The following is a 27948-nucleotide window of genomic DNA, read 5'->3' on the forward strand; positions in this document are numbered from 1 at the left end:
ATGGAGTGAGCAGGGGCTGGATGATTAGTCACCTGGGCTTTGAAGCTGAGCTCTGTGGGACAATTCTAATCCGGGAACTTGGAAGACAGAGGGATTATTGCAGACACTAAAGTGTGTGCTATAGTGTGAAATCCTGCTTTAAAACAAAACTAGAACAGAGAGAAAGAAGGTAAGGGAAAATGTATGGATGTGTGTGGTTGAGGCTGCCTTGTCCCTGGAAGCACACTGTTGTCCAGGGCTCCACACCCCACCTCATTCACCGGCAACTGTGCCCTGAGGGCCCCTTGATAACAGGGTAAGGAAAGATAGAAGAAACAGAGTAAAGTCCTTGCCTTCAGCTGGTGACAGACTGTACCAAATTTCTGTACAGAATCCAAAAATTTATAAAGGGACCACACCTAACCTCAGCACTGCTCACCGTATCAATTCGCTGTGACTAAGTCACACCACTTCTGTGCCTCTCCCTTTCTTTGGAGTGCAGTTGTCTTATATCTGACTTATGTCAAGTTCCAAGGAGTGGAGAGAATGGCTTTGCCCGTGCCTGAGCCTTAGAGTGTGGCTGTTCCAACACTTCGTTTCTCTGTCCTCCTGCCCCTCCATGGATTTGATTACTGACCTCTTCCTGGGGAAAATTAAATTTAAAAAATTAAAACTTCTAGTACAAGAACAATTGCAACTAGGACATAAAAAACCTTCAGTTAGTCCTTTGAACTCCCTTGTTTTGACAACTCCTAAAAGACAAAGAATAAATTTAGACTGTTACACGATCATAGAAGCATAAATGCAACCATGAAAACAGTGGGGGCTCTCCAGCCAGTGCTCCCTGCTCCTACTATGATTCCTCAAGGACATTACATTATTATACTAGACTTAAAAGACTGTTTTTTCTTTCTTCCTGTACATCTTGATGGTAAGGAACATTTTTTTTGTTGCACTCTCTGTTCGTGCTTTAAACAATTAACAACCAACAATCCAATACCTATGGAAAATTCTACCATAGGGGGTGAAAAGCAGCTTCCCTCTATGTCAATATCATGTACATAATCACTTAAGCCAGTGCTGATTATATTTCCTGAGGAATTGGTCATACTGTATGGATAACAGTCTCCTCTCCTTCTTGTGAATCAAAAAAGCTAAGCGAGGGCTCAATTTTGTGGTAAATAAACTTAAAAGAGCAAAATTTAAACACAGCTCCAGATAAAATGCAAAAAAATCACTTTATAATTGTTTAGGATATATTATTACTTCACAACAATGGGTCAGCTTAAAACTTAAAACTTAGTTATACAGGTAATGTCTTTTTAGTTTTGTGCTTACCCTTGGTCCAACTTAAATGATCAGACTCTGGCAAGGGAGGACATCAAAGGAGGCCTATCCTCTGTTGAAGACATAGTTTACACATTTCCCAAGCTTCTAGTGCATATTTAGTAGTGTGTGGTTCTTAGTTCAGCTTGACATTGGACACTGGGGGTGACTGACATAGCTGAGGTCTTATCTGCTGTCAGATGTGTAGAGACCAGTGCTCAGAGTGTGCTCTAAGCATGCAGAGTACTTTTCCCCAACTAGTCATGCACAGCGCACAGCCCCAGGTGTGGCATGGGGGCCCTGGAGTACCAAGAAAATACTGTTATATTGTAAATGTAGTTCTTACTTGGTCTAAATAATAAAAATCTGGAATCAGATATAAAGGAAAATGCTGAAATATCAGAGGAAAAAAAAGGAGCATGCCACAACCACACCTTGCCTCCTTAGCATCTCAGCAGACATTATATGACATGTAAATCTTAACTTGTCAAATAACTCTTTATATACTTCCTTTCTAGGACTCCTATTACAACTAAAAATTGATACTGGTCTTCCTTATCCTAACAAAGTTTTCAAAGGATTTTGCAGTTTATAAAATTCTAATCATGTTACTGGAATCCCTTACAACTCACAGGGCCAAGTTATTGTGAGATGGCACCATCAAATACTTACTAAATGATAACTTTTAAATATAAAAATGGGGTATATGTTTATGTATGCTCCTTGTATCCCTATTCTCTCCAAGACCTTTATCATGAAGGGGTGTTGAATTTTGTTGAAGGCTTTTTCAGCATCTAGTGAGATGACCATGTGCTTTTTTTTCTTTCAGTTTGTTTATATGGTGGATTACATTGACAGATTTTTCATATGTTGAACCATGCCTGTATCTCTGGGATGAATCCTACTTGGTCATGGTCATGGTGGGTAAGTTTTCTGATGTGTTCTTAAATTCGGTTTGCCAGTGTTCTATTGAGTATTTTTGCATCTATGTTCATGAGGGAAATGGGTCTGTAATTCTCTTTCTTAGTGCGTCTTTGTGTGGTTTGGGTATCAGTGTAATTGTAGCCTCATAAAAAAGAGTTTGGCAATGTTCCTTCTGTTTCTATTGTGTGGAATAATTTGAGGAGTATTGGTATTATATCTTCTTTGAACATCTGGTAGAATTCTGCACTGAATCCATCTGGGCCTGGGCATTTTTGGTTGGGAGATTATTTATTGGTAGCTGTTTCTATTTCCTTAAGGGTTATAGGTATATTTAAGTTGTTTATATGTTCTTGATATAATTTTGATATGTGGTACTTATCTAGAAAATTGTCCATCTCCTTAGATTTTTCCAATTTTGTCGTGTACAGGTTTTCAAAGTATAACCTGATGATTCTCTGGATTTCCTTAGTGTCTGTTTTTATGTTCCCCTTTTATTTCTGATTTAGTTAATTTGGATACTCTGTCTCTTTGCTTTTTGGTTAGTTTGGATGAAGGTTTGTCTATTTTGTTGAATTTCTCAAAGAACCAACTCTTTGTCTCATTGATTATTTGCATTGTTTTCTGTATTTCTATTTTATTGATTTCAGTCCTCAGTTTGACTGTTTCTTGCCATCTACTCCTTCTGGGTGAGTTTGCTTCTTTTTTTCTAATACTTTCAGTTGTTCTGTTAATTCACTAGTATGGGATTTTTCCAAATTCTTTATGTAGGCATTCAGTGCTATGAACTTTCCTCTCAGCACTGCTTTCATTGTGTCCCATAAGTTTGGGTATGTTGTGGGGCCATTTTCATTAAATTTTAGGAAGTCTTTTCTTTCTTTCTTTCTTTCTTTCTTTCTTTCTTTCTTTCTTTCTTTCTTTCTTTCTTTCTTCCATGACCCAGCGGTGGTTCAGTTTATCATTGTTCAATTTCCATGTGTTTGTGGGCTTTCTGACATTAATGTTGTTGAATTCTAAAATTAAGCTGTGGTGATCTGATAGGATACAGGTGTTTATTCCAATTTTTGTTTTGTATCTGTTGAGGTTTGCTTTGTTACCAAGTATGTGGTCAGTTTTTGAGAATGTTCCATGCAGTGCTGAAAAGAAAGATATTCTTTTATGTTTGGGTGGAATGTTCTGTTAATGTCTGTTAAGTCTATTTGACTTAACTAAACTCTGTTAGTTCCATTATTTCTGTGTTAAGTTTCTGTCTAGCAGATCTGTCCAGTGGTGAGAGTTGGGTGCTGAAGTCTCTCACTCTTTGTGTGTGTGGCTTGATTTGTGGTTTAAGCTTTAGTAATGTTTCTTTTTACAAATTCAGGAACCCTTGTGTTTGGGGAATAGATGTTGAGAATTGAGATTTCCTCTTGATGGATTTTTCCTGTGATGAATATGAAATGCCCTTCTTTATCTTTTTTGATTGATTTTAGTTTGAAGTCTATTTTGGTAGATATTTGGACTGCTACACCAGCTTGTTTCTTAGGTCCATTTGATTGGAAAAATTTTTCCCGACCCTTTACTTTGAGGCAATGTCTGTCTGTGAGTTTGAGGTGTGTTTCTTGTAAGCGGCAGGATAGATTCTGTTTTTATATCCAATCTGTTAGCCTGTGTCTTTTTATGGGTGAATTGAGACTATTTATATTAATGGATATTAGTGACCAGAGATTATTCATTCATGTTACTTTTGCTTTTGTTGTTGATTATGTCATTGTGTGTTCAATTCCCTTCTTTGGGGTTTTCTGCTATAAGCTCATTTATTTCCTGTATTCCTGTGGATGTTGGTGATTTCCTTAGGTTGGTGTTTTCCTTCCAGTACTTTCTGTAGGGCTGGGTTTGTGGATAGGTATTGCTTAAATTTGGTTTATCATGCAATATCTTGTTTTCTCCATCTATGGTTATTGAAAGCTTTGCTAGGTAAAGTAGTCTGGGTGGGCATCCGTGGCCCCTTAGTGTCTGCATAACCTCTGACCAGGACCTTCCAGCTTTCATTGTTTCTGTTGAGAAGTCAGATGTAATTCTGATAGGTCTGCCTTTACATGTTACCCGGCCTTTCTCTTTTGCAGCTCTTAATATTCGTTCTTTATTCTGTATGTTTATTGTTTTGATTATGTGGCAAGGGGACTTTTTTTTGGTCCAGTCTTATTTGGTGTTCTGTAACCTCTTGTATTTTCATAGGCATGTCTTTATTTAGGTTGGGGAAGTTTCTTCTATGATTTTGTTGAATATATTTTCTGTTCCTTTGAATTGGACTTCTCCTTCTTCTATCCCTATTATTCTTAGTTTCAGTCTTTTCATTGTGTCCCAGATTTACTGCATGTTTTGTGTTAAGGATTTGTTGGATTTAAAATTTTCTTTGATGGATGAATCTATTTCCTCCAAGTTATCTTCAATGCCTGAAATTCTCTCTTTCATCTCTTATATTGCGTTGTTTATGCTTGCATTTGTGTTTCTGTAAAGGAATTCATCTTTGACACCGAGGGGGGACTTTGGTCTCCATGACTGGAACACTGAAGTCTGCTTCATGGAGGTGTCCTTAGAACAACTGAAAAATGGAGGAGCATCTCATCTGCTAATTATGCTGTGGAGATGAAGACCTTGAACGCATTCATGAGAAAAAGTCTTAGCATTTTAAGATAATATAGCTCTAGTAAGGGAAAGGGTTGGCTCAGTCACAAACCCCCTGGGGTGCTCTTAATCCTATACCCTACCCCTCTGAACCAGTAAGGACACCTAACAGGATAAATACTCAGCTAGAAATGCTGTTTTCTTTTCTTTCTCTATTTTATGTGCATTGGTGTTTTGCCTGAATGTCAGGGTGCTGGATCCCTTGGAACTGGAATTATGAGTTGCCATATGGGTGCTGGGAATTGGACCTGGGTCCTTTGACAAAGCAGCCACTTCGCTAGCTCCCAAAGGCTGTTTTCTTGATGGCTTTTCTTAGCTGCTCAACTGTGTTTTCAGGTGGATGTACTAATTAAAATGCAGCAGTATTACTCAGTCATCAAGCAAAATGGATATAAAATTGTAGCTCCAAACAAAACAAAAATCTGCAGTCAGGTTTACTGGTGAAATTGCTCAGCGGGTAGATGCTGGTAACATAAACCTGATAAATGAGCTTCAACCTTAGAAACCATTCCAGAACCAACTCCAGGAAGGGGTCCTCTACTTACCACATACACCGTGGCATGCGTTCACACACTGTGGTGGTGTTAACGAGAAGAGTCCCCTACAGTCTTGGGAACTTGCAGACTTGGTCCCCAGGACGTGCCACTGTTTGGGGAGGGTTGGTGGTGCAGCCTTGCTGGAGGAAGTACATCACAGGGTGGGTGGGAGGTGGCTTTTAAGATAAGTCTTGTGCCACTTCCAGCTCACTGTTTCTTGCTTTTGCCACAATGCCTGCTGCCTGCCGCCATGCCAGGCTCACCCCTCTGGAATGTAAACCATAGTCATGGCGTTTTATCACAGCAAACTTGTACTAGCTCGAACCTACCTTGATGCTGCTCCGGGCCGGAAGCTCTGCCTTCTTGTGATGCTGCTTCCATGCTAGGATTTGGCCTCTCACTGATGCTGCTCCAGGCCTGAATTCCAGTCTCCCTCTAAAGGTCCTTCTGGCCCTGAAGCTTGGGCCTCTCTATGGAGCTGTTTCCAGGCTCTCTAGAACTTGCTTTTAAGAATTGTGTTTCACTACATTATTAAAAAAGACTTTTGTTAGTCTTCATAATAGCCATGGCCCAGTAATTGGAAACTGAAGCCTCTCAAAATCCCTACCTAAACAACGCAACTTTATTTATAAATTACTCTGAAGAAAGTGTCTTTTGGGTTAAGACTTGAACGGGAGGCTGTCTGTCTTAACAACTAGTTTCCTGTGCAATGTATCCCATCTTTCAGTCAGACATTAACCTTCTTCATGGTTGCACTGATTCTCAAACTGTGGGTAGACACTCCTTGGGGATCACACATCTGATTCCCTGGACACTAGACATTTACATTACAACTCATAACAGTAGCAAAATTACAGTTGTGAAGTAGCAATGAATATAATTTTAGGTTGGAGGTCACCACAACATGAGAAACTGTATTAAAGGGTCGCAGCATTAGGAAGGTCTGGTCTACAGCAGAGTGCTGTGTGTGTAGTGTGCTTATATGAAGCTCCTAGGTTACCCAGGAGTGACACACCCTGCCCTACTTTATAGACATACACTGCCCTACTTTCTGCTGTGTTTCATTGGTTGGAGACAGAAGCGTTAAGCTGTGAAGTGATTCTGCTGAACAAGACCTTCCTCCCAAGGAATCAGAAGACATTTACAGCTTCGGCAAGCTTTTACTGCTGACACATTGAACCAAAGGGAGAGCTCACTTGTTAAAAACAAAGAAGGGACAGGAAATCAATAACCTGGGTCCTCTGCAGAGTTGACCCTTTGGGCTTGTTTCATCTTTAATCTATGAGACAAAGCCCTCTGCCTTGTTTGACTAGCCACTTGTTGCTTTTTGTCTTTCCTCCTATAACAACACTCTGTTCAAAGGAGAGGAATTGAGTAATTTCCTCTTTTTGAGAAAGTGAAACTAAGAAGTTTTAGAGGACAAACCAGGCTGTAGAAGCAGAAGACACTGACCAGCCTAGCTTTCAAAGTCCAGAACTGTCCGGAGGCCTGTAAGCTGTGGAGATTCAGCTATGCTGTTCCGTGAGTGACCCTTGTGTTGAGGTGGGCTCTGCAGCGATGCAGCTGCTGTGAAATCATCCCAGCTCCTGTAAGTAACTCCTCCCCCCATTCCTGTTAGTAACCCCAAAGAAAATCCAGAGGTTCCCCAAGTTGGACCTTCCTGCTGTTGGTACTTTGGTCTGTCATAGGTTCCCATGCTGAGGGGTGTGTGTGTGTGTGTGTGTGTGTGTGTGTGTGTGTGTGTGTGTGTGTGTGTGCATTTCCCCAGGTAAAGTCTCTGGTACAACACCAGTTATCATATGACTCAATAAGTTTGTGTGATCATTTCTTGGCCTTGATATCAGCAGACAGAGTGGAATAGTGTGACAGGCTTCGTCTCACAGCTGTTGTCATCCTGGGTGTGTGAATGCTGGCTTTGTAAAAGATGCTCTGTAGAAATGTAAGGAAGCATGAACTTTATAAAGACAACCACTGATCTCAGGCCTCAGTCTGGAGTCGAGGTGCAGAACACGGGAGGGAAACTGAAGAGGTGGCTTATGTGGTAGTTTGAAGAATGACCTCATATATTTGAATGTTAAGTCATCAGGGAGTGGCATTACTTAGAGGGATTTGGAGGTTTGTCTTTGTTGGGGTAGGTGTGTCCTTGTTGGGGGCAGTGTGTCATTGCTGGTGGGCTTTGAGATTTCCAGCCCAAGCTGGGCCCAGTGTCTCCCTCTCTTCCTGTGACTGTGGATACTGATGTAGAACTCTCAGCTGCTTCTCCAGCACCATGTCTGCTGCATGCTGCCACACTCCCTGCTATGGTGACAATGAACTAAACCCCTGAGACTGTAAGCCAGCCCCAATCAAATGCTTTTCTTTATAAGAGTGGCCATGGTAATATTGTCTTTACACAGCAATGGAACACTAAGACAGCTTACATCTCTGCTGTTCTTTGGGGATGACATCTGCTTTTGTGTCTCAGGTTGCTCAGCTGGGACTTTTCCTAATCCTTCCCTCTTAACCCAAGCTCTTACATTTTGTGGTTCTTTGACTTAATCTCATCTTTAGGAGTCTGGCTTCACCAGAAACTTTTGTTTGAGAAGAGGCCCAGTGGTAGAATCCTCAGTGACATCCTGGACACAGGGTCCACGATTAGACTATGGATGCCATACCATCAGCACTTGAGTACTTGAGTTACTTCTCTGGCTGTCCTCTGTGGCACACACAGCTTTTCTCCTAGGCTCTGGTTGGCCCCACTCACTGCTACTGCTCTTCTTGGTGGTCATCCCATGATACTGGCATCTCCAAAATACTGGGGTCTTCTGCTGCAACTACACTTTCACTAGTAGCCTATCCTAGTCTGTTTGCACATACTCTAACTCTGGCACACATTGCCAAGCCTCAGCTGCTCTCCATGACCCCTTCATGTCTTCAAAACTAGCAGCACCTGGGTGGATCTTACACTACCAAGTTCAGCTTCCAGCACAGGATACAACCTTGGCCAGGTCTGGAACACAGCCTCAGTGCTGACTCTCAGGAAACACTTGCCAGAAGGCTTCAGCTAAAGATGCTGGTCTCTTCCTAATCACTGCTAATTTCTCAGCTCCAATTGAGCAGCATGGAGCACCCCAGAAAAGCAAAGTTTTCACTTTAGTAGTTCTGGGTGCCTTGTTAATCACAGCTGATTCTTTAGCCCCAGCTACTCTGAGCCATTGATTCTTAATTCAAGTGACCCAGTGGAGTTAGTTGTTTTGGGAATTCATTCTGACTATAGCTTTGGGGTATCGGCCTTTGAGCCTTAGGATGTGGTTTCTTAAAAGGAGAAAGACAGAGGTGGAATGCTCTTTTGGGTTGTGAAGACCAGCTCAGGTGGCGTGAAGCATCTTGTGGCTGGTTACCAGTTCCCTTGGGCATAAGGGGTATATCTATATCTATATCTATATCTATATCTATATCTATATCTATATCTATATCTATATCTATATGTCTGTCTGTCTGTCTGTCTGTCTGTCTCTCTCTCTCTCTCTCTCTCTCTCTCTCTCTCTGTGTGTGTGTGTGTATGTGTGTGTGTGTGTGTTTTTGTTCTTACCACAGTCTGCTTTCCTAGACTTCACATGCAAGCCTCCATTGTCTGCACTGCTTTCCACATTCTTCCAAGCTCTTAAAGAATGGCCCATGTCCACCTCTGTCACAATACTATCACACTATCTTGATACCTACTTGTCTTAGTTAGGGTTACTATTGTTGTGAGGAGACATCATGACCAAAAGAACTTGGGAAGGAAAGAGTTTATTTGGCTTCCACTTCCAAATCACTGTTCACCAGTTGAAGGAAATCAGGACAGGACTCAAACAGGGCAGGAACCCGGAGCCAGGAGCTGATACAGAGGCCATGGGTGGGTGCTGCTTACTGGATTGTTCCTCTTGGCTTGCTCAGCCTGCTTTCTTATAGAAAAGAACCAACAGAGTGGGTGGGGCTCTCTGCCATCAATCAGTAATTAAGAACATAACCTATAAGCTTGCCTGATTTTATGGAAGCATTTTTAAATTGAGGTACCCTCCTCTTAGAAGACTTTAGCTTATGTCAAGTTGAGAGAAAACTATTCAGAACATACCTTATATTTACAAGTTTCACTAGTTTTTGCTGTATTACCTGGCATCTTTGTTAGAAGGACATTTGAGTCCTTCTTACCAAGTTTCAATAGTCCTTTATTACAAATGATGTCATAACTGGCCATTACAATCCACAGTCATTAAAACAATATGTTTAGCTTTTTGATTATGAAACATTTAACTGTGTTGTGAAGTTTGCTGTAAGACCTTCCCTGTGTTTAATAATATTCAAGCACTTATATTCTTTGTAAGAAATTTGTTAGAGGGCTGGAGACATTGCTCAGTAGTTAAGAGCACTTACTGCTCATGAAAAAGATCTGGGTTCAGTTCCCAGTAGTCACAATCATCTATAACTCCAGTTCCAGGAGAGCTGATGTCCTCTTCTGGTCTTTGCAAGCACCAGGTACACATGTCACATCCACCCAGGTAAAATATTCATACACATTAAAAGTAAAAATCAATCTCTAAATGATGGGTTAGCGCATTAATCACACCTAGGTATAGGGTTCACTATGATGTTTTCTATGTGTGTATAACATATTTTGGTCATATCAACTCTTCTGCTACCTCTCAGGTCTACTTCCCACTCCCTCCTGGTTGCTTGCTCTTCCCAATTACTCCTCCTCTACTTTCATGTGAGGTTTTTTTTTTTTTTTTTCCAATTGTGTTGACCTAATGATTCCATTTGTGGTTATTAAAGAAGTGAGGATGACAGGCTGTTTATAAGAACCTGGGCTCCTTACTAGTGAACACACCACTGAACCCAATGTCTGTCCCTCCAGCACCATTAGCTGCCACACAAGGCCAGGGCTGTGGTGGTTTGACCAAGTATGCCCCCCAAAGGCTCATATGTTTGAATGTTTGGTCATCAGAGAGTGGCTCTACCTGAGAGGGATTAGGGGTGTGGGCTTGTGTGAGTAGGTGTGGCCTTCTTGGAGGAATTGTGTCATTGGGGGTGGGCTTTGAGATTTGAGAAAATCCATTCCAAGCCCAGAGTATCTCTCTTCTTGGTGCCTTTGGATCTGGGTGCAGAACTCTTAGATACCATATCTGCCTGTGTGCTGCCATGAAGATAATGGAGTAATCCTCTGAAGCTGTAGGCAAGCCCCAATTAAACACTTTCTTTTATAAGAGTTGCCACGCTCATGCTGTCTCTTCATAGGAATAGAACACTGAGTAAGACAACATTTCTCAGTTAAGTTGCTTTTGGTAGAGTGTTTTTTATCACAGCAACAGAATGACACTAGAACAACACAGGCCAGGTCCCCTGGACATTCCTGGAAGTGATCATGGAACAGCCCACACTACAGGACAAAGGAAATCTGGTAGTAGGAGAGTGGTGACCAAAACTCTCAGAGAAGTGCATGTGTCACAAATGTGACAGCAAACATTTCCTGGGGAGTTTGCAGAGTCCATGCTGCTCTGTGGGATGCTGGGGCACCTGCTGAGAAGCACAAGGAGAATGACCAGGGAGAAGACACCAGCCTTGCTGGAAGCTCAGGGATGATGATGTCTCAGGGTTGGGGTAGTGTTAGGAAACTGTATTCCTGCATCCCAGCAAATATGGTACTGAAAAATCCCATAGGGTAGAGTGGTCAGGAGGCAGTAACATCAAGGACAGTGGTCCGTTGATGAGTAAGGGGGACCCACCTTGAAGCCTAACTGCTTAGAGGGGTCATGGTACAAAAATTTTAACTATAGATAGATGTCTAGCCAACCCAGATGTGGCTGGATTTTAATAATTAAAGACAAGCTGGGTCATGGTGGCAAATGCCTTTAATTCCATCACTCAGCAAGGCAGAAGCAGGCAGATCCCTGTCAGTTTGAGGCCATCCTGGTGTACAAATTAAGTTCGAGGACAGCCAGAGCTACACAGAGAAACCCTGTGCTGAAAAACAAAAACAAAAAAGGAAAAACAAAAACACAGATGACCAAGAAACTGAAAGCTGTTGTCCCATGAAAACCCCAGGCTGCTGTGCCCATTGTTGAAACTGAACACTTGGGGCTAGAAAGGTGATGTAGCTATTAAGGGCACTTGTTGCTCTTGTAGAGGATCAGGTTTGATTCTCAGCAACCACACATGGGTGACTTACCACGGCCTGTAACTCCATGTCTGGGGAGATCCGATGCCCTCTTTTGACCTCTGAGGGCAACAGCATATATTGGTGCACATACATACATGCAGTCAAAACATAAAATAAATCTAAAGAAACAATTAAAACTGGACCACCTCAAAGACAGACCCAGACAGCCTTCCTAGGAAGACAGATTAGGCCCCAACAAGAGCAACCATTTAGTCCAGTACACATGCAGTCATTCTTTCTGTATTGTTTTGTTATTGCTCTGTTTGTAAATGAATGCCTAGATGCTACTGTGATTTGAATGAGCCTGTCTGCTATAGAATAGTATGTTTGAATATTTCCTCCCCATTTGGTGATAGCTATTTGGGTAGATTTAGGAGGTATGGCCTGGCTGAAGGAAGTATGTCACTGGGGGTGTGGATTTGAAACCCATTCCCATTTCTTCATCACTGGACTTTGCTTGAGGTTTAAGATGTGGACTCTCAGCTGGGCATGGTGTCTCATTGCTCTCATCCCAGCACTTGAGAGGCAGAGGAAGGCAGATCTTTATGAGTTTGTGTCTCAAAAATCCAAACCAGCTGGGTGGTGGTGACACAGGCCTTAAGGCCAGCCTTGGCTATAGAGTGAGTCCCAGGACAAGGTTTAGCATTCATAACTAATAATAAGTCTCCATGTCATGATTTGGGAGCTGGTTGGTGTCCATGGCCACAAATGCCTATTACAGGTGTGCTCTCTTTGTAGGTCCAGGTATGGGTGAGGGTGTTGCTCCTAATTCAGGTTGGGATATTTGCTAATTTCTCAGGTCTGATTTTTTCAGATGTTGTCTTATTTAGGGTTTCAAATCTGTCATAAAACACCATGACAAAAGCAAGTTGGAGAGGACAGAGTTTATTTGGTTTGCACTTCCATCTTATAGTCATCGCTGAAGGAAACTAGGACAGGAACTCGAGCAGGGCAGGAACCTGGAGGACAGAGCTGATGCACAGGCCATGGAGGGTGCTGCTTACTGACATGTTCCCCATGACTTGTTCTGTTGCTTTCTTATAGATCCTGGGACCATCAGCCCAGGGATGGCACCACCCACAGTGGACTGGGCTCTTGAGGGATTAAACATGGAGTCAGATCATATAGATAACAGGTATTTTATTAAGAAATAAAATTGGTACTCACAAATCTGCCTAGCCAGACAGCAGGGAGCAAGGGAAGAAGGGAAGGGCATGCGCGCCCCTGAACTCTTTAAACCTTTCCATGTCACCCTGACTCCAGCCTCAAGCAGGCATGGTTAGCAAGTCTGTAACCAGTCTAAAGTGGGTGTGGCTATGATTTCCCCCCACAATTCCCATTTTAGTCTAAAGAGGATTAAAACTTAGCAGTATAAAGTATCTATAATTAACAATCATAAAGGTGTATTACAAGGAGATATAATAATATTTATATCACATCCTAACTATGTCTATTCCAACTAAATCCTAAATTCATCTAAAGAGATGTCCAAGCCTGAACACCTCCTTCCAATCCCAACCTTAAACAATAGGAAACTAGCCCTAATTAGGTGTACATTATCCTAGTGACAACAGTGGGGAAATGGGGCATAGTATTCTCCAAGCTTTTCCTGATGAAATGAGATGACAATAGCCTTGTGGGGTCCTGTAGAAAGAAAATGTTAGTATAGTGAAAGTCTTGAATGGATCATATCCAGTCCGTGTTTGGTGGGAGATGCTTGATTGGAGGTCTAGGTTGAAGTCCTTATCTTAATTGAAGTTCTTGTGTTGAATGGAATCAGTACTCGAAACTTTGGCAGGAGTGTCAGTCCAAACAAATCAAGTTGGATCCAGTAGACTTGAGGAGGTGTGGCCCTTTTTCTTCCCAGAGTGTTCATGGATTGCTGTCAGGCATTTCTTCATTGGCTGTGTGGGACTCAAACATAAATGTTAGCAAAGAAATTTTTGCTTTTATATGTATGCATACAGGGAAAGACAACAATGGGAAAAATAACAATTATGAGGAAATGTATGCCTTGAGAGAAAGAGCCAAGAAAAGACAAATGACAGTCCCCAATTTTCTCTTATTCTGTATTACAACAATTGGCTTCTTGATATAATACAGGAATTCTGAATCTTATTTTAACAACATGCTTGGATTTAGAAGAGAAAAGCCAAATCTGACTCTAAAGCCAGATTTAATTGGTTTAATTGAATAGGGACTAGGAAATAGAGAGAAATAGATTTAGATGCATATTGACCATATGGCATATTCCTTTTGTTTGATGGTTATAGCTACCTTCTCTTCTTTAAGTATCTACCCATGCAGTGTTGCCTTCTGGAGATGAGTTTTCCTGTAAAAATAAAAAACAAAATACTTTCCTTTGTGAGGTTTCTATACAGTTTATGAGACATACCTTGGTAGATTACCTGTCATTTCTCCTCATCAAGAGGCTTTTCTTTTTTTGACTCGAATATTGATCAACTTAGATGGTATCCCAAGTTTTTCTTCTCCTGTGGAAACAAAGGTGAAACACCTTCCCCAACATAACACATGTTCTGGTTTCCATATTAGAGGTCAATACATTTTTGAAGTATACCAGCTGATTCTTACAATATGTGGAAGGATCCAGATTGTCTTTTTTATGAATTTAATTCTGTCAGTTTTGGGATAATTGTTCCCAAAAAAGTCAGTAAGAGCTATCTGCCAGTATTCATTGTCCTTCCATAAGGAGGGATTTTCCTCATTAGTTAAAGGTACTATAATTTCTGCTGGATCTTTTCCAGTCAGTTGATGGAGTCTTAATTTCCCCTTTAGAATCAAATCAGAAATCTTTTGCATATATGTCTTTAGCTTTTTATTCTGTTTATTTGGCAGAAATATCCATTCTAATATAATATCTTCCCTCTGCATCAGAATCCCTGAAGGGTGCTCTCTGGATTCTCAGAATACAGTCTAAATTAGGGTCTACACTGTCTACATGTGCATCCAGTATTCTGCTTTCTACCCATTGTAATACTTTTTCTGCTTCAGCGGATAATATTCGTGGACTGTTTAAGTCCTTGTCCCCTTTAAGGGCCATGTTTAAATGCTTTAAGTCATGTCCTTCCACTCCAATTATTGTCTGTAGTTGAGAAATTTCTCCTAGCAGCTTCTGAAGACTATTAAGAGTTTAATAACAATCTCTTCTAATTTGTACTTTTTGAGGCCTGATTCATTATAAGTCTATCTTGTAACCTTGTATCTTTTCTAGGGCAATCTGTAATCCCCAACAAGGTAGAACTTCCTTCACTGTTTCAAACTTTCCTTCTAATGTTTCTTTATTAGAATCTGATAATAAAATATCATCCATATAATGATAAAGAATGGATTGTGGAAATTTCTTACAAATTATCTCCAAAGGTTTTTGTACAAAGTGCTGGCACAAGGTAGGACTATTTAGCATTCCTGTGGCAAAATCTTCCACTGAAATCTCTTAACTGGCTGTGAATTATTAAGAGTTGGTACAGTAAACACAAATTTTTCCTTATCATTTTCTTGTAACAGTATAGTGAAGAAACAATCTTTCCGATCAATGACTATGATAGTCCATCCCTTAGGTGTCAAGGAAGGCAAAGGCATTCCAGGCTGCAGAGATCCCATAGGCTGAATCACTTTATTGATGGCTCTTAGGTCTGTGAGCATTCTCCATTTACCTGACTTCTTTTTGGATAACAAATATAGGAGAATTCCAAGGGCTGGTAGATCCTTCTATATGTCCAGCATCTAGCTGTGCCTGAACTAGCCTTTGTAAAGCTTCTAGCTTCTCAGAGGTCATAGGCCATTGTCCTACCCAGACAGGTTCATCTGTAAGCCACTTTAAGGGAAGAGCTTTTGGTTCCTGTGAAGTTTTATCATTTGTACTTTGTTTACATACAGCCTAGATGGTTGGTACCTGTTTTCCATAGTGACTTACTGTATTTTGTCTACCATTTAAAGATTGTATATGACTTACATCTGATACTGGAGGAATATTAATCTGGATATTCCATTGCTGTAACAGATCATGACCCCGGGATTTATAGCTAGCTCTGCTACATATGGTTTAAACCTTCCTCTCTGACCTTCCAGTCCAATGCAGACAATACAGTTTACACTTTGGAGTACTCTAAATAGAGTTCCAATCCCTAAAAATCGAACATTCACCCTCTCAGAGGTTTTTTGAGTTATAGTAGTTACATCAGCCCCAGTGCCCACCAGACTGGTAATAACTTTATTATTAATTCTTACTTTCAACTGAGGCCTCTTATTATTTATAGAGGTCTGCCAAAATATGCGTTTTGGGCTCCTCCAGTCATGTTTGATTCCTCATCACTAGACAAACTACTACCTAGAGTGGTATTATTCTTTAAATAGGCAATGCACTATCTATTTGTCCAGTGAGAGATTGTACTCTACAGTGACTGGGAATGACAGAACGTTTCTCGATGTGGGAGCCTTCGAGAGGCCCCTCAAGGAGTTTCCCAATTGTAACAGGTTTTCTTGTATCTCTCTGGTTGATCTACATTCATTGGTCCAGTGTCTGCCCTTACCACATCTCCTACATAATCCAGAAGGTGGAGGCCTTCTATATGAGGTATTGTTGGAATTCCCTTGCCTACAATTTCTCCTAGTATGTCCTATTCTGGCACATTTGAAACATCTAGGTTTCTGATGCCTTCTTGGCCCTCTGGGGATTGCTCTTCCTACCCAAGTTCATGTTCCATTACAGTGACAGCATCTGGCCTCTTGGTGCCTATTTTGACCTCTGTAAATTGCTTATCCCCCCTAAGCCTCTGCATCATTACCTTTAGAATATTTAACCTCTTGGTGTCTCTTTAAACCTTTTGAAATTGCCTCTCCTACCCAAGCTCCTGTATCTTGTACATTATAGTAGTCTCGATTAGCTGTATATACAACCCATCCTTCCAGTGGTGCTGATCTATCTGATCTTTAAAGGCAAGAGTATTCTTTTGCATATTGGGTTTGCATTTTCATAAGCTAGAGAGCATATGATCATTTTTCTAGGTTCTGGTTCTGCTACCTGTAACGCTACTGCCCTGGATAGTCTATGTAAAAAGTCAGTGAACTGTTCAGTCAGTCCCTATTCCATCTTAGTATAGGTCTCTACTCTTTCTCCTGGTTCACGAATCTTGTCCTAGGCATTTAAGGCTGCTGTCCTGCATAAGGACGGTGTATGCTCATTATATCCAACCTGAACCTGTGGATCAGCATAAATACCCTCACCAAGAATCTTATCTTGGGAGCTTCATAACCTTTCTTTATGCCTTGAAGCTCGAGGGCTTTGCTTCCTCCCTCCATAGCACTCTCCATTGCATCTGAGATGAATTTTCAAGTACAGCTGATACTAGACGTTCCCAATCTGTGTGCATCACGCTATTGAAGATCGCTCATGAAAGTAATAATTCTTTCACATAAGGGCTATGAAGACCATATGACACAATCGACTCCTTAATTCCCTTGAGGTCTTTTAATTGTATAGGTTCCCATTGATATGCCATATGACCATTTGTGTGCTTTTTGAATGGCGGCTTTTCTATCATAGTTGCTGGGAACACCAGTGGTGTATGCATAACAACCTTAGGAAGGTTTTCCTGATGTTTGAGTGAAGTAAGTTCATCGAATCGGAGTTTCCGAGTCATCCCAGGCTTGTAGCCTGGCTACCATAGTCTTATGAAGAGATTGAACTTCATGAGTCGTGTGAGATTCTAAGAGTTTCATAGCATTGGTAAGTTTCCTTATTTCTTCATCTACATGTGCTTCTAAACCTTTAATATTCTCACCCTTAGATAGTATCTGAATGGCATGTAAATTGCCTTCTAAATATCCAATCCTAGACTCCAGCTTTTGGCCTGTGGCAGTAGATTCCTCAGATGTGGATCGAACTGCCTGTGCTAGGTCTCACCAATTCTGTCCCTGTTCTTAGCTATCTTTGCATCTAAAGTATCAGACATGGAACCAATTTTTGTTTCTATTTGGCCATGGCTTTGTTCTACCTGCTTTAGCAATGTGGCATGGCCATACTGAGTATTTTCCACTTCTTTATGCAAACGTTTCACTCTTGCATCTCAGATACCAAGTTTTGCTTTTATCTCCCGCATCCAAGTTGCTAAGCTGTTCTTTTCCCTGTTCCTCAGACCTCTGGTTAGAGATATCACGTGAATTATAAGGCTGACTGCTAACATGGCATATAGGCATGCAACTGGCAAATCATAAGCCTCTTCTAACATTGAATTCATGTAAGAAGAAAGGATATTCCCAGCTGTTTGCAATGTTCGATTTTCTGCCATGATTGATTTTACCTGTGAGTTGCACTCCAGTTGCAGTAATCGTGTTTGACCAGAAGGTGGTGAGCTGTGGTTGGTTTGAATTGGATCTGAAAAATACTGAAAGCCTTCCAGACTGATTGGATTGCAGAATGGATTGAAAAGGGGTGGGGTGGGGTAGGTTTGGGAAAAAACTGCCAAACGGGAAGCTGTGTTTGGGACACATGGTTGGGGTGTGGCTTCAGGGCACAGCTATTGCAGGTGGCTGTAGTGCTTATTTGGGTTGAGAGGCCTGCAGAAAAGAAAAACTCTCCCGGCAGGGGGCGGGGGAGGTGAGTGGCAGGGGGGGCGGAGACTGATCACAGGAAGCCGGCTAAGGATGGGAGGACTCCAGGCAGTCCTGGGAAGGGGTGTGGCGTATCCTACTTTGAGTTCTTGAGGGATTAAACGTGGAGTCACATCAGATAGTTAACAGATATTTTATTAAGAAATGGTACTCACAGATCTACCTAGCCAGGTGGCAGGGAGCAAGGGAAGAAAGGAAAGGCATGTACACCCCTGAACTCTTTTTTTTTTCTTTTTCTTTTCTTTTTTTTTTTTTTTTACACAAAAACCTGTATATTTAAATAAGTAAATTAAACAAAATTTATATTCAGGGATATATGCCAAAATTTAAATGGAGAGTACTTAAAAGATCTTCCATATTACAGTATTATTTCATTGTGTATTTTAAACCCCTGTTTTAAACATCATAACATGTAAATATATGCTATTGGTCTAAAATAACTTTATACAATATACCATGTAAAAGTAGTGAAAGGATATAATAACATTATATAATGTTTTGATTATGTAATATTATCTAACAGTCACTAGGGAATTTACCTGTAAGTTGTACTAAAAGTAAATGATTATAAAATGCACACTTTGGAAATTTGTTTTTATCCTCATACAAAAGCTTGATTTCCCATGTAGTTGAATTATTGGTGAGACCAAATAAAAATAGTTCAACATAAATCACTGAATTTATAGGAGTTACAGGATTCATCAAAATACCACATAACTAAGGATATTTACCCCTGAACTCTTTAAACCTTTCCCATGTCACCCTGACCACACCTAAGCATCTTCAGCCCCAAGCAGGCATAGCCAGGACTTCCTCCTACACTGGGCCCTCTGGCATCAACCACTAATTAAGAAAATACAGTTGGGTCATGTGAGACATTTTCTCAACTGAGGTTCCCTCCTTTCAGGTAACTCTAGCTTGTGTCAAGTTGACATAAATTATCCAGCACAACAGATGACTTTGAAATGTCCCCATTCTTGTCTGTCTAATTGATTTTGGTATGTCTATAAATGATGTCTTTCACTTTTAGGAATAAGGCATTTATCTGACTTTGCCTTATGGGTGGTGCTAAACAGAAGGCATATCTATGTGTACAGGAGATGCCCAGGCATCAACTTGTTGCTTGTATAATGGAATCACCTTGGAGAAGACCCAGCCTGAAAGCCATCATTTTACACAACAAGGAGTAACCTAGAGCAGGGAATAGCCTGATCTCCTCATGGTCATACTCTTAAGAATAAGAAAGGGGACAGGAATAAATCGAGATGGAGTCACTGGTGATAATAACCTGTTGTCAGGTTATTGTTGTTACAATATCTTGATGAAGTGATAGAGGAGGCATGTAGACAGTCAACTTAAATATTTCACAGATGTTTGGTCAGAGTGAAATGGCAGATTTCATCAGATGGTTTTCTTTCCTGGCTGTGATGCAGAAGAGGAGTAGCAGAGGCAGCTGTGGACAATGATTGTAGATCAGACTACAGATGAGGAAGCTGAGGAGTATTGTGGAGAAGCACCTGGTAATGGAAAGGGGGTGTCAGTTACAGTGGCACCTGCACATCTGCAGCCTGCTCTAATTCATTTCAGATGGGTGATCTCCCCACTTCACAGACGTGCAGTCCAGCTTTCCAGTGTTGCCTGCCTCTCTCTCTCTCTCTCTCTCTCTCTCTCTCTCTCTCTCTCTGTGTGTGTGTGTGTGTGTGTGTGTGTTTATTTACTTCAAACCTTTCTGCCATTTTATCCTTCAGATGAAAATGAGGTTTTGACATATTTAAAAGAGACTGAATAAAATCAAAACAGGTGAAAGGTCAGCCAAATATCTCTATTTCTGGTTCAGCTGGACTTTTACTTTACTTTTAATGTGTTTTTGTGGTTCTTTTGAGACAACGTATTGTTTGTGGGCCAAGCTTGCTTGGAACTTCCCGTGTACCACAGGCTCTTACCTCTGTTTCTCAAGTGCTGTGATTACAAGTGTGTGTAACCCTACCCAGAATTCACAGTTTATAAAAAACAAAACAAAACAAAACTTCTTGAATACTTTCTTAGCAGGGGAGACATCATGATCATGTTGATGGTATTCCCAGGGCAAGGCTCACCCATTGCACTTGGGGTGTGCCGACCCCTGCGATTTCCCAGTGAGAACCAGTGAGCCCCCAGCCTGCTCCTTACCTCTCTGGGAATGGCAGTTTCTCCATTTCACATACAAGTAAATGCAACCGCAACCGCATATAGTAATGAAGATGGAGGCGGCTATTCCTATAATGGTAACCGTACTGTTATTGTCAAGCTGCCTGGTAGATGGAAGTAGGGTGGTGTTCATGGTAGATCGAAGCTGGATGCCTGACGTAACCTCTGTGATTTTTGGGGTCCATGATGCTGGTCCTTTTAAAAAAAATCGGGAAAATTCAGGATAAAGCTAAAAACACACCTCCATCAGTACCTTGTCTCCCAAGACAGTCTGAGGAACTCAGGTGTAATAGCTACTACTTTTACAATTCCTGAGTAGAGAGAGGAGTTGTGTGTATGATGTCCTTGCAGAGTTTACTTCATTACCAAAGAAAGCATATGTCGATTAAACCATCAAACAATGTGACATATTTACTATGGTGAGAACTTTCTAGATGTTGGCATTATTGTTGCTGTTTAATTGTTGCCAGAGAAAGATAATGAAGCCTTTCAAAGTGATGTGGACCTGGTAGAAGGCAGCTCTAAATGAGGAAGGAAAGGCTGGAAGTTTACAGTGATGCACACAGACTTGGGCCCCTTAGCAGACCATGTAGTGCCTGGGGCCATTGGCTAAATGGGAAAGAGAAACATTAAGAGGTGAGGTAGGAAAGAGATCCCTGTGGTTATCACTGGCTCCCAAGACAGGAAGACCACCAAGAAATCACTCAGTCAGTCTATCAAATCTTTCATTATGCACACACGCTGATATGTACACAGGGACATCACCATGCCTTCCCCACCCTCTGGAGGTTCCTTGTGATAATCTTCCTAACTACTTACTTGGCATTTCCTTCTGGTGCTTCAAGTATTCCTCAAGGCAATGTCGGGAATCTCCCATGGAGAGCACTGCTAGATCTTGCGCTAGTTCTGCATTTTTCTCCCATTTCTCTAGGATACCTGTGGCGTTATAGTTAATCACTTCCCATATCTTATTATTTTTATTATAGCGAATAAAGCAGAAGGAATACTTTTCATCAATGGTGAAGTTCCAGGAGGCATGAATGAGTTGTCCTGGTTTATACTGAGATACCATGGTGCCCTGCAAGGTGTGATGACCTGCAAATGACACACAAAACTGTCATCTCCTCCCTTTATAGAGCCATCACCCCCTCAGTGGTCTTCCCTGCCCCCTCGGTTCCTATTCTCTTTCCTCCCTGACTCGTCATTTCTTACCCATTGGGTACCAAGTCCTACCAGCCTGGAACAGGATTCAGCTCTTTCATGCAATACAACCACAGCCCCCTTCCCACATGGGCTCTGCCCTTCCTGTCTCTTATTGATGCCCTCTATCTTTGCATCCTGCCCCATACTCACCCCTAGTCAGGACTGCTATTAATTCCACATGAAGTAGCAGGTTCCTCAATTCTTCGCCAGTGTCTTTTAGCTTTGGGTACAAACCTTCACATATCTTAGTACCATTTACAGCCTTTCCTGTGTTACTATCCTGAGGTAACGGCACTCCATCCACTGTGCACTGTACTTCCCAACCTTTCTCTCCATCTCCGGGATGAGACTTGATACTGAAGTGGCATCTAAGACAGTGTGTATCTGTGAGAGACACATGACTGTGAGGTACAAAGTAGGAATTGTGCTTCTGTGACATCAGATTCATTCTCACTGGCAAAAGTGCAGGAAGTCAGGGCCTCAGGTCAAGAAGTCCCTCAGCTTCTGAACCCTTATTTCTGTGCTGCCTTTGACCCTTAGGTTGGTAGGACCCCTGAGATACACAGTGTCACCAGGAGGTTTTATCTCACATGTACTTTTAGTGACTCTTATCAAGTGTTCAGGAATAAAATATCTCAGCTAGTGTCTGTGTTCCTGGGACTGAAAACCTCCTGAACACACAGGGAAAGGAGACATCATAGAACATGTGGTGATCTCAACATGAAACCTGGGTGTTCAGGAAAGGCTACTGGAGTAAGGCTGCAACTTGCCATGGAAAGGGGAGCTGCCACCTGTGAACACAGTCCTCAACTGTGTCCCTGCGTCCCCATTAGACCCTTCACACAACACTGTTGGGCATCAGATCTCAAATTCTCTCACGTCATACTGCCACTCTCCTCATTCTCAGGTGAGGCCTCTGTGACCTGCTTGTAGTTCCATCTTTGTCCCCTTCCTCAGGCAGGTGTCTCCCAGCACACCTATGGCCCCTGGTCTCCCCGAATTTCTCTAACAGCAGAAAAAGACACAACATCCTAGAACTGTTCTGTTCAGCAGACTACACCAACAAGCAGGCTGGATATACATATACATTCACCTATGTGTGTGTCATCACTGAAATCTAAAATAAGTAATATTTTTAAAGCAACTTTTAGTAAGTTGCTTTAAATGTAATGTAATGTACATTAAATGTAATGTAAATGAAATGTAAGTACACTAAAAAATAAGGCAAAGATGTTAAAAACAAACTCTTTCCCTTCTCCCTGCCCAAACCTTCTGCCATGAGCTGGACTGATGGAGGGTTGGGGACCTCCTTCACTGTCCCTTTCCACAGCTTCCTCTTCCCTCCTCCTCTCTGACTCTTCTTCCACTTGTTTCTCCTATCTCCATGCCCCCCCTACTTTCCCCTTCCTGCCACTCCTAATAAGACTTGCATTTGTTCTTGAATGGCTGGGATTCTTTTTATACACTCTCTTGCAAGATTTGGTGGACATGAACATGAGCCCTCTGGAGCAGATATCCAGCTTTGTGGTTTAAACCAAAGGTCACTAACTCGGCACTTTAAGGTAGACCACAATGAAATATGCATCAGGTATTTCTGACAAAAATCCAATTAGAAGGTTGATAAAATGAAACTATTTCTGCTCAAGCAGGAACAGGGAGTTATGACAGCGATTTAAAGAAAGCATCCCTGATTTCAAAATTTGTGCCAATAAGAAAATAATAATAACGATGATTAGTTGCTTTGGTAGAGCGTGTTATCACAGCAACAGAATGACAATAGAACAACACAGGCCAGGTCCCCTGGACAATGCAGTGCTCCAGGGATGGCTTCCTGGAAGTGATCATGGGACAGCCCACACTACAGGACAAAGGAAATCTAGGCTGGTTAAATCTGGTAGCAGGAGAGTGGTGACCAAAACTCTCAGAGAAGTGCATGTGCCAGAGTGGATGTGACAGCAAACATTTCCCGGGGAGTTTGCAGAGTCCATGCTGCTCTGTGGGATGCTGGGACACCCTGCTGAGAAGCACAGGGAAAGTGACCAGGGAGAAGACACCAGCCTTGGTGGAAGCTCAGGGATGATGACGTCTCAGTTGGGGTGGGGTTAGGAAACTGTATTCCTGAATCCTAGCAAATATGGAACAGATAAATCCCATAGGGTAGAGTGGTCAGGAGGCAGTAACACCAAGGACAGTGGTCCACTGATGAGTAAGGGGGACCCTGCTTAAGCGGGGCTCATGGCTAACAGAACATAAAAATCCTAAATATAGATAGATGTTTAACCAACCCAGATGTGGCTGGATTTTAATAAAGAAAGACAAACAGATGATTAGGAGTCTAAAAGCGGCCATCTCAGGGCTGTAGAGGTCATTGTTTAAAGCTGAGCCATTGGGGCTGGAGAGGAGGCACAGAGGTGAAGGGCACTTGTTGCTCTTGCAGTAGATCCAGGTTCATTCCCAGCAACCACCTGGTAGCTCACAACTGCCTGCAACTCCAGTTTTAGGGGATTGTGTGCTCTGTTTTGGTTTCCAAGGGTACTAAGCAAACACAAGGTACACATACATAATGTAGTCAAGATCTTATGCACATAAAATGAAAATGTATCTAAAAAACTTTAAAACTGAACTCTCTCAAAGACAGAAACTGATTGCCTTCCTAGGAGGACAGATCAGGTCCCAACAAGGAGGGACTACTCAGCTCCATAGCATGTGCAGTGATTCTCTCTGTGTAGCTTCATTACTGCCCTGTCACTCAGGTACAAACACCTAGATGCTACTGTGACTGTACTGTTCCCAGATGGTTGGAGATATCTTATCTACAGAAAGTGACTGTGGTTATTTCTCAAGTAAGCTGTTACCTCTCCCTCAGCAAGCACCACAGGCTTCAAGGAGTGCCCTATATGAGCCATGAGATCCAGGAAATCACTGGTCAGCAAAGGAGAGAACAAGAGGCCCTAAACACAGGACCTCTTCTTGTCATTGCTAGCTCACCCAGAAATCATAGGCTTCATAAAACCCACTGCTGCCTGGGAAGCATTCAGTTATGACAGTATATATGTAGACACTCTGGGGGGATGGGCACCAAGACTTGCACATGGCATCCAGCCCAATTGTGGGTCAGAAGAATGGACAGAGTGCAAAGATGCTGCCCCATTCATCAGCGTGTTGTCTTTTGTTGCTGTCACACCAAATGCAGAATTGAGTATTTGATTCAGAGACAGATACAGTGAGGCTTGCCAGGTTGAAAAAAATGTAGTGGCTTTCATTACAGACAGAAAGAACCCACTCCTGCCTAATGAACACCAGTATCCTATGCCATAACCCCAAGAGGTAGGCAGCATGGGCCTGGGAGCAAGGACAGAATCTCCCATAGGGCCCAAGCAAAACCACTGCCAGAGTTAGTAGACAAGGTAGTCCCTGATTAGCTGAGGTGTCTTCAGGCAGAAGCACAGATTGCAACTGCTGGATCAGAGGCTAAAAGGCACTTTGTGAATGGGAAAGTTTGGCTAGATGGGCAGGGCAGGGAGCTGAGCAGGCTGATGGTTTAAGTATTCCTTTGGGATTGAATCTGAGCCTGGTAATACAAAACTGTAATCCCAGCCTTGGGAAGACTGAAGGAGGGAAGGGATTGTTGCAAATTCTGTAGTGTGTGCTAAAGTGTGGAATCCTGCTTACCTTGTCCCTGAAAGCATATATTATTATCATGTGCTGGAGAAATGCCTTAGGTAGGTGGGAAAGTTCAAGGGCAAAGAGTTCCCAGAATGGTGGAGGGCTTGTGAGGAATCCCCTGGAAGGAAGTCTTCAAAACTTAGCATGCCTTGGGTCCAGGGGAGCTGTCTGAGATCCCCTCCTGGAGGGGTCCCCACTGGTGACTCAGTTTAGGCTCCAGCTGATCCCAGTGGTGCTGAGGGCGTCACTAGCTGCTCCCCTCTGTTACCCTGCCCTCCTCCTATCTCCCTTCCTTTCTCCTGCAGCGACTTTTTCCATAACTGTCAATCCACTAAGACCAAGGTGCCCGGACTTCAGTCCCTGTGATAGTGAAAAGTAGCCCAGGAGCTTCCTGTGAGGAGACTGCAACCCTTGTGACTCCGTAGCCCGATGCTCCCCTCCCCTTCCCCAACCCAGTCCCTATAAGTCCAGTGACTCACCAGCCGGTATAGAAATTCCCAGACAGCTCGGCAGACCGAAAAGGGACAGAACTATGAGCAGATTGCGTCCGGGGGCCGCAGCCTTTTCCATGGCTGCTTCCAAGATCCGGCTACCGACGGGTGTGGCTGGATCTGCTGGGAGAATCGGGGAGTCCTCAGCACCCTCCCCGCACAGGACCCCGCGCAGAGATTGGCAAAGTTCCGGACACCTGGGCTGTTGATTCAGCCCTCCCTGGTCTCTGGCCATGCTTGTTCCTAGTTCACGTCTTTTCCTAGATCTCTTCTGGTATTTCTCTCGGGGGCCCTGTGGCTCTTGTCCTCCCTCCCAGTGGACCGCGGCCCCGTTGCGCTCTGGAGCTTGGTTGGCTCCACAGTGAACTCAGAGGCGAGGATGCTGGTAAGTGTGGCTACCGCGGCTCTGGTCTAGGGGAGGTTTCAGGATTGCTCCTTGGCTGCCTTGCTGGCTCTCGGCCCCCGCTGCCCCTCTCCTGCCTTGCTGCCCCCTAGATGCCTCCTGGATCCTGCTCAAGCCTCTTACGTCCCGGTAGCCTTCAGGCGCTTTGCCGTTCCTGCCAGCACGGACCCGAGCCGTGAGCGTCCTAGCTCCGTCTCGGCTGTCGGCTAAGGGCTCCTCAGGGCGCCGCGCCTCGCTGAGGGAGACGCCTCGGCTGTCCGCTCAGGGCTCCCGGGTCAGGGAGTGCTCCCATAGCCCGCTGCCTGGCTCGCTGCTCACTTCGCACTCACTACCTCAGTCCCCTTGATCTGGGTCTTCTGGCGCCGGCTGTCTCCAGCTATCCTCCTCCCCGCCCCGCCTCCCTACCTCTCTGTCCGTTCCCGCCCCGCGTCCCTCCCTCTGTCCCTCCCTCTGTCTGTTCCACCCTGTCAGATTCCCCGTCCCCTCTTTTAAGTAGGTGCCTCTCATTCATTGTTGTAGCAGTTTCCCCTTTAGCTTCAGAGACACCCTTAATCTCAGACCTCCAGCCTGCTCTTCTTCTCTTCACTTTCTCAAGTTTCTCCTCCGTCCCCAGACTCATTTGCCCCTCCAGGTTCCTTTCCTGTCACCCCTCCTGCCCGGGCAAGTGGTTTCTCCCAGTTACTTGTTAATAGTCACCCTCCCCCCCCCACGCCCCACCCCAAACACCCACATACACAGCGCTTCCCACCTCCAGACTAAGACTTCAGAAAATTTCTGCTATTAAAAAATTGCCACAAGAGGGAGCTCATGGACCCTAGACTGATGGGAAACCAGAGTAAGACTGTTACCAGCTGGGAACCTGACCAGTGAGGAAAAAGGAGGATAAATAAAGAATTTAAGAGGGGACTGGGGTGACTCCTGATCCTGGGAGTATCTGTGGGTTCTCAAAGTCGGTAGCTTTGGGTGAGCCACACTGAACTTGCATTTCATCTAGTCCTGCCTCTCTGTCCTGCCAAAACTTTGTTTTCCTGTAACTTCTCAGCTTTTCTGAAAGTCTCTGAGGGAGAGAGGGTGGGCTGTGAACTGTAAAGTTTTCTACATGGAGCCCGAGGGGGTTGGAGGATGAGAGTGGGGGTCTGAGGAGGGAAGAGGACCATCAGCTCAGCTATGAGGACCCTTCCTCCCTGGTACTGTGGCCCTCTGTCCCCTCAAGCCCTGTTGTTGAATCCCCAAAACCCATGGGTGGTATAGTGGGAGCAGAGCCAGGGAGCAATTAATCAACTTGGTACCTGTGGCCCAGGCCGTGGGTTTCTTTCTCTGAACAACAAGGCAGGTGTGAAGGGCACTGTGAATAGATGATAACTTCCTGAAGATGAGATGCATGGAAATTACACACCAGGCAGTTTGGACTTTGTCTGTCCTACCCATTCACTTTTTCTCTTAGAGGTTTTATGGTTCCATCAGCTTCCAGGAGAGGCTCCCGGTTCTTTCTCTGAGAACAAGGCAGAAGCTGAGCAGCCTGGGCTCTGTGGCTCTGGTGTCCCCAGTCCTCCCTCTTCATGTGGTTCCTCCCCACACAGACTGGCTGCACTCTCTGAGACCCTAGGCCGCTGAAGCAGGACCAAAAGTCAAGTACTGAAGTCAGTGCTTTTGGCCCGTGCAGCAGTCACTTGCCTGCAGCCAGAGAGGAAGCAGTAAGGGACTGCATGTGTGGTTTCTTCACATTTTCCAAGTTCTCACCTCCCACTCTCCCCCACCACTGCC

General features: G+C 43.2%; 1 protein-coding gene and 1 non-coding gene across 2 annotated transcripts; one reads left to right on the forward strand and one right to left on the reverse strand.

Moving 5' to 3' along the window:
- Positions 1–19680: 19680 nt before the first annotated feature.
- LOC100757967 (retinoic acid early-inducible protein 1-alpha) lies at positions 19681–26016 on the reverse strand. Its single transcript, XM_027402069.2, has 5 exons — positions 25770–26016; positions 21775–22008; positions 21241–21516; positions 20404–20616; positions 19681–19751 (listed from the first exon to the last, which is right to left on the reverse strand). The coding sequence occupies exons 1-5, from the start codon at positions 26014–26016 to the stop codon at positions 19708–19710; spliced, it is 1014 nt and encodes a 337-aa protein (XP_027257870.1). The 3' UTR covers positions 19681–19707.
- LOC113834262 lies at positions 20269–20432 on the forward strand. Its single transcript, XR_003482662.1, has one exon. It is a non-coding gene; the product is annotated as a U1 spliceosomal RNA (small nuclear RNA).
- Positions 26017–27948: the final 1932 nt, after the last annotated feature.

Source organism: Cricetulus griseus, chromosome 2, assembly GCF_003668045.3.
Source record: "Cricetulus griseus strain 17A/GY chromosome 2, alternate assembly CriGri-PICRH-1.0, whole genome shotgun sequence".
Classification (NCBI taxonomy): domain Eukaryota; kingdom Metazoa; phylum Chordata; class Mammalia; order Rodentia; family Cricetidae; genus Cricetulus; species Cricetulus griseus.